Source organism: Scylla paramamosain, chromosome 22 (assembly GCF_035594125.1).
Source record: "Scylla paramamosain isolate STU-SP2022 chromosome 22, ASM3559412v1, whole genome shotgun sequence".
In the NCBI taxonomy this organism is placed as follows: Eukaryota; Metazoa; Arthropoda; class Malacostraca; order Decapoda; family Portunidae; genus Scylla; species Scylla paramamosain.
The window spans coordinates 2,632,501-2,640,000 of record NC_087172.1 but is presented as its reverse complement, the minus strand read 5'-3'; the positions used below and the strand labels follow the sequence as shown (position 1 = coordinate 2,640,000).

At 42.3% G+C, this 7,500-nt stretch overlaps 1 protein-coding gene across 4 annotated transcripts in view; it reads left to right on the top strand.

Moving 5' to 3' along the window:
- LOC135111417 (equilibrative nucleobase transporter 1-like) overlaps positions 1-7,500 on the top strand; it is a 22,169-nt gene that overhangs the window by 4,385 nt on the left and 10,284 nt on the right. For all 4 annotated transcript variants that reach the window (XM_064024686.1, XM_064024688.1, XM_064024687.1 and 1 more), the window contains exons 2-4: positions 784-1,209; positions 2,091-2,233; positions 6,138-6,184. In XM_064024686.1, the coding sequence (XP_063880756.1) occupies positions 826-1,209; positions 2,091-2,233; positions 6,138-6,184 (574 nt within the window). In that variant the 5' untranslated portion in view covers positions 784-825. The remainder of the gene's footprint in view (positions 1-783; positions 1,210-2,090; positions 2,234-6,137; positions 6,185-7,500) is intronic.

Sequence of the window (7,500 nt, the reverse complement as noted above, 5' to 3'; positions counted from 1 at the left end):
AGTGTTCGTCAATTCACTCCCCAACTCTGCTTGTCGATGTGTCGTTGAGTGAGTGAGTGAGTGAGTGAAAGAAGGAAAGAAGGTCGTCGATATGTGAATGAGCGAGTGAGTGAGTGAAGATTGTCGATTCACTCCATTTCGAATCGATTCTGGATCCTCATCATTTCAGGAATTGAAGATATTAGGTCCGTTTGTTGTCATAAGCTTTGGAATAGTTTTGAAAGTTTCCTTCTGACGTATTGCTTTGTGTGTATTATTTTTGGTTTATGAAATATTCCTCCTCTTTCTTTTTTAATCTAAGGGCACTGGCTTAGGGCAACAAAAGGGAGGAAAAAAGCTCAATGAAGTGTCAGTTCCCTCCCAAAAAAAAGAAAAAAAAAGTGATCGTCTAAAATTAGACGATAACTCTTGAAACCTCCCTCTACTACTACTACTACTACTACTACTACTAACACTTTCTTCTTCTTGTTCTTCTTGTTCTTGTTCTTCTTGTTCTTCTTCTTGTTCTTCTTTTTCTTCTTCTTCTTCTTCTTTTACTACTACTACTACTACTACTACTATTTTGCTATCTTGTCTCTTCCATCAGTAGTTTGTGAAGATAGTCATGCATACAGCCTAATGAGCATCTCAAGTCTATTGCTGTGTGTCCTCTTTGGTCTTCTTTCATATTCCTCTTCCTCTTCCTCTCCTCTCCACCACACAAAACATATGTAGTAATCACCACCACCTCCACCACCACTACCACCACCATAAAATAACACGTACTCTTCATTTTCCACTCAGTGTCCTGCCGTCGCCGCCGCCTGAGCTCCCTGCCCCTCCGTCATGCCGTGTCAGCAGTCCCCGCACCTGGAGCTGTCCCTGAGGCGGCGGGTCTTCATCTTCTTCGTGGGGTTCCTGGAGTCCGTTCTCTTCGCCGGCACGGTCTTCGGATGGCCTCAGCTCGTGCACGTGCTCAAAGTGGAGGGCTTGTATAGTGACATGTGTGATGGGCCGTCCTCCTCGTCATCCTCCTCCTCCTCCTCCTCATCGTCTTCCTCATCATCCGATTCGTCTCCAGCTAACTCACCTCAGTCGCCATCTGTGAATCATACCTCGCCGCTCAACGTGACGGCTCTCTTCGGCCCCGAGTCCCCGCCCATGGATATCTTCAACAACTCACGCTGCTACGCTTTCAACCATACCTACGACATCTCCCGGAGCCACAGGGTGAGTGGGATAAGGGACCGTGTTCAGGAACGGTCGTGCCGTGCGGCGCTTGCAAATTTATTAGTGTCTTCTGACGTTTTGCAATCTTCTTTTTTTTCTTCTTTAGCTGACTTTTTGGCGGCGTCTTGTTCTCAAAAGGTGAATTACACGTTTAATGTTATTCATTTTGTGACTTTTGTTTAGTGATTTGTTTGTCTTTCCATCTTTCTTTTCTTTCCGAGCTTCTTGTCTCAGTATCTCCCGTTGTGTTCATTAATAAGGACTTGAGTTTCAGGGTCACGGAGAGCACCAGTCAAGTTTTAATGGTGTTGCTTTCCCCAACAAACCAGCTCTTCCTCACGTCACCAAGTTGTATAAGGCTATGTAGGTACTGCAGATCAGGCATTTCCACGTCTGTCTGGATGGCTGGCTTGTTGTCTGTCTGTCTGTCTGTCTGTCTGTCTGTCTGTCTGTCTGCAATACATAAATCAAAGGTCAAATTTTTAGGTCAAGGTTGAGCTCAGGATTTTTTCTAGTATGATTTTCTTTTATTTTGGAAAGGGACGAAAAATTGACACACGCGACTATTTCTCTCTCTCTCTCTCTCTCTCTCTCTCTCTCTCTCTCTCTCTCTCTCTCTCTCTCTCTCTCTCTCTCTCTCTCTCTCTCTCTCTCTCTCTCTCTCTCTCTCTCTCTCTCTCTCATTCACACACACACACACACACACACACACACACACACACACACACACACACACACACACACACACACACACACACCTTACCTTCCCTCCCCACGCCATAATCACACGATACCTGAGCCTCTCGTGTCACCTGTGGGATCTTACCTGCCTCCCCTTTACCTGCCTAACCCTTCTTACCTGATCCTTCCCTCTGCTACAGGTGGGGGTGGAGCAGTGTGAACCCCAGGACGAGCGCTTTGCCCTCATCTACACCATAACCGTGGGGTGCTACAGTCTGACTGGCATTTTAATTGGGTACTTGCTGCATCACGCGGGTCTGCGGGTCACCAGGATTTCCGGAGGGTGAGATAATAGTGTGGTATTTCTTCTTGTCTTTTGTTGCTGCAGCTTCATCCATGTTCATAAGTGGTCGTTGTTCCTTACTACGTGTTTTTTTTTTTTTTTTTTCATAAGTCTCTGATTTCTGCCTCCTCTCTCTTCTCCATTCAATATTCCCTCGCCTCTCTGCTTGTTTTGCTCGTAACACATGTTAAATATAAAGGCTATTCTGTTCAGACCCACACGATGGCTTGAATTCATTATTTACTCAGTCCCGTCAAAGCCTCGAGGCGCAGGTAACACTTAGGTTCGTAATCAGAAACGCTTCGCTCTCTCACCACGACTATTTTCAAAAGCCACAGATTAGCCGGGCTCTCAAGAGTGTTTCTCCCATTAATAGCGTAGAAATCTTGTTAATTTGTTACTAGAACCGTAAAAACACACTAAAAAAATCGTGAAACTTCAACTAAAACCTTTTGTATGCAATAGAGGTGTAACGCAGAAGTGTTTCAGAATATGATCCTTGAAAATTACACTCATGCACCAATAACGTTTACTTGAATAATGTTTGAGTATTTATTCTTGCCTTCGGAATCGCGTATTGATGCTAGTGACACGTGATGAGGGTATACCTGCACACTCAGCAAGACCACATACATACTCGTACATACATACATACATACATACTAGGTGAATAGATTAGATAGTTTGGATTTTATTAACCACAAAAAAAAAAAAAAACAAGGACTAAATAAAACACGAGTAAAGTTTAGATTACAGTCCATAAATAAAAAATAAAGAAATCATAAGAACATAATTGACAATAGTGGAGCATTCAGTAAAAGAAGAGACACATATAGATCAAAAGAACGCATTAAAAACCCGTGTCACTTCACCTCACTTCAACTGGAGCCTGCTGGAAGTAGTCGAGGTGCGGTGCAAAAGTGTTTCTTAATAATATGGAGCTTCAGTAAGAAACGTAAGGGTGACTACATCTCTGCTCCGCCTGGTCTCTGTTTACGTGACGTCTTATAAACCCGATTAACAGGATAACCAACCAGTGAGTAAGACAGTGGAACCTGAAAAAAGGCGAAAATCAACATCTCCATTACAGTTTACACCTCAGATTTACACTTAATCTGTAAACTCAGGAAAAATTAACTCAGAAAGCAATGCAATAGTGGGGAAAAAAAAAAGTGCAAAATACAATAGAAGCGAGGAATGGGCGACCTAGGAAGTGATGTAAAGCGATACAGGTCACAAGAAGAAGAAGAAGAAGAAGCGTTTGACAGCCGTGTGTTGGCAGGGAAGGTCAGTAAATAGGACGATGCTCTTGTTTCTACTTTCTGCTTTCATTATGTGGGGTTCACGTGTGCGCCTTCAGTATCTTGACGTTTTAAATTCCTAAACTCTCTCTCTCTCTCTCTCTCTCTCTCTCTCTCTCTCTCTCTCTCTCTCTCTCTCTCTCTCTCTCTCTCTCTCTCTCTCTCTCTCTCTCTCTCTGCTACCACCACTATCACTTTTTATCTTCTAACTTCTTGATTTTATTCCTCTTCCTTTCCCATCCCGTCAGTGTGCCCGTGCATCTGACCTTGACTCATGTTGACAGGGAGGAAGCACTGCCACCAAAGCCCTCACTTGTATCGTAACAGCAACACCGCTCCTTAGTATATGTTGTACTTGATCCTTATTTATTGAGAGAGAGAGAGAGAGAGAGAGAGAGAGAGAGAGAGAGAGAGAGAGAGAGAGAGAGAGAGAGAGAGAGAGAGAGAGAGAGAGATACAATATCACGTCTACCGGATTTTTTTTTCTACGGTCATCAGTCGTGTGTGCGCAAATAAAAACAAAATTAAAAGCCTAATAAGATGCTAAGTGGTGTAGAGAGAGAGAGAGAGAGAGAGAGAGAGAGAGAGAGAGAGAGAGAGAGAGAGAGAGAGAGAGAGAGAGAGAGAAGGATTTATTCAGTCATTGTGTTAGTGAGTAAATGATAGTCAGTCAAGATAACCAGTAAGTGTGTAAGTGAATGGATAAATAAGCGAGTGAGCGAGTGAGAATGGTGAGTGATTTATGAGCATGAGTCTTTGAGAGCACAGAAGGTAGTGACCGTAAACAGCCCTATCTTTGCTGACCAAGACCCATCACTCTCACCATCACTCTCACCATCACTCGTTTCCATCACTCCCACCATCACTGCCACCCATCACTCAAGGACACTGCCAAGGCCACAACCATTAGCCCATTGCCTCGTGAGTGTGTCTCCTAAAAGAAGTCACTGTCTCACAACACCCTTGCTCTCTTAGTCTCGTATTCTTAAACCTAATTGAACCTAAGAGATTTCACTGTGTCAGCACCCTTACTCTCTTAGGCTCGTATCCCTAACTTAACCTAAGAGATGTTACGATTTCAAAACAGTCTTACTCCCTTAGCTTCATATTTTTGCGCACTCGTAGCGGCTACTTTTAGAGGCCAAAGAGATGGTAAGTCCTGAATTTAATGTTTTTTTTTTGTTTTTTTTTTCATTTTTAAGGTACAGAATATTGGTTAAGCTATGAAAACTATGAAGACACTCTTGATAACCCTTACAACCTTCGGTGCGTCGTGTTTTCACAAAGATCTTTCCATTTGTACTGCAGAATATTTGTTAAACTATCCCTTGAACTATGAAATCACTCTTGCAAACCCTTATAACTTTCAGTACAAGCAATTAACCCTGTGGCTGCTTTTTGGTACATTTTTCCTTAATTACATAAGAACATAAGAAATAAGGGAAGCTGCAAGAAGCGACCAGGCTTACACGTGGCAGTCCCTGTATGAAATATACCTACCCATTTCCACCTATCATCCCCATCCATAAACCCGTCTTTTATTACTAACCAGTCTGAGACATCTTTACTTGTTCAACAGCCACCTCCAGTCTTTAAGCTGGGTAGAAATTGCAAAACCTATTAATCTTCTTCACCTGCTTTCTTGTTAATGCTTATAAAGATTTCATGCATTACTTCTGGTGCTGTTAATTGTTTCATATCGCAGTGAAAGTGTGTTAAGAGAAGTGACGAGGAGGTATCAAAAAGTAACCCTTTCGAAAACCCTTACAACCAGTAAAGTTAAAAGCAGTCACGGGGAGGGACTAAAACGTTTAAGAATACCGATCTTAATTCTTCTAAAGAAAAAATAATAATAATAATAATGAATAAATAAATTAACAAATAAAATGATGAATCCTGTTTCCAATGATATTTTTCCACTTATAAGGTGCGAAATATTTGTTAAACTACGGAAAACTATGAAAACACACTTGAAAACTCTCACAGCCAATATAGAGAGTTAAGATGAGAGGCATCAAAACGCTTAAGAATACCAAAACTCATCATTTTTAACCCTTCATCACGTGCCCTCAGAGGGAACCCTTACGTAAGTCATGCCTGAAGCCCCCAGGATGTGTGGCGCCACCGAGGTCTGATGTCACTTTCACTTTAATCTCTCCATATATACTGCTGTTAAATAAAGGGAGATGTGGAGTCCTTTCTTTGCCTGTTTGTCTGTTCCTCTGTATTTCTCCAACCGTGTCCGTCTCTCTCTCTCTCTCTCTCTCTCTCTCTCTCTCTCTCTCTCTCTTTCTGATGGTAATGAATTGTAGAAGTCTTAATACTTAAAATAATAAATGAATTAATTAATGAATAGATGAGTAAAATCCCGTTTTCTTTTTGTCTGTCATTGTCTCTATCTCCCTCCCTCCCTCTGTCTCTCCCAGTTTAAGTTATATTTAGTGATGGGAGAAGTCTTAATGAAAAATATATAATGATAAACGAATAAAATGAAATGTCAAGGGACGCTCGTGTGACGTAACTTACTTTTGTTTTTATTTTTTATTGTTATTATTATTATTATTTTTTTCATTATATTCTTATTTTGTTTCTCTCTCCCGCAGAACAATGCTGGCGCTCAGTTTCCTGTTCCTGGGAATGACCACGAAAGGTTAGTGGTGTTCTGGCCGCCTCCTCCTCCTCCTCCTCCTCCTCCTCCTCCCTCCTCCTCCTCCTCCTTCTCCTCCTCCTCGTTTCGTTCTGCTTTTTTCTTTATATCCTATTCCTTCTTTTCCTTTCGTTTCTTCTTTTTTTGTCTTATCCTCCTCCTCCTCCTCTCCTCCTCCTCCTCCTCCTTTTCAACGACCACTACATTAACTTACCCAGAGAGAGAGAGAGAGAGAGAGAGAGAGAGAGAGAGAGAGAGAGAGAGAGAGAGAGAGAGAGAGAGAGGAGGGTTAGCATTCCATCACGTGACATATTGAGAGAGAGAGAGAGAGAGAGAGAGAGAGAGAGAGAGAGGAGGGTTAGCATTCCATCACGTGACATTATTGAGAGAGAGAGAGAGAGAGAGAGAGAGAGAGAGAGAGAGAGAGAGAGAGAGAGAGAGAGAGAGAGAGAGAGAGAGAGAGGATTAAACTAACTTAACTTATCACTACTTTCAGTTTCTTCCTTCTTCATCACTTTCCCCATCATTTTCCTCACACTCTTTCTCCCTTTCTTCCTTTCCCTTCTTCTTTACTCCCTATTATCTTCTTACTTACATTCTTCTCATCTCCATTATCACCACATCACTTTTCCTGCATCCTCCTCCTCCTCCTCCTCCTCCTCCTCCTCCTCCTCCTCTTCTTCCTCTTCCTCTTCCTCCTCCTCCTATCAAATATGCAGAATCATCCTTTGCGAAACCCACACTGCATCAGGTCTTGTGCTTGTCATCACCCTCTGTAAATGTTCATGTATAGATTAACTCTCCTTCACCACCCTTTTCCATACTCCTCTCCTTCTTCACCGTTTTACCTCGTAGATAAATGGGTAGGTAGATAAATAGATAGATAGATAGATAGATAGGTTAATAGGTAGACAGGTGGATAGATAGACAGCCAGATAGATAGAGAGGTAGATAGATAGATAGTCGGTTAGACGTAGATAGGCGGGTAGATGGATAGTAGTTGTAGTAGTAGTAGTAGTAATAGTAGTAGTAGTGGTGGTAATGTTTGCCTGACACAACAAACCTTCCCTCCTTCCCCACTACCACCTAAACCCACACACACACACACACACACACACACACACACACACACACACACACACACACACACACACACACACACACACACACACACACAAACAAACAAACAAACAAACAAACAAACATATCAACCACCACCACCATCACCACCATCATATTCTGAAACCCTTCTGGCCGCGCTTCGACTGCATTCAAAAGCCTCTAGTTGACGTCACACAGACTTTTAAGCTTGTTTTTGT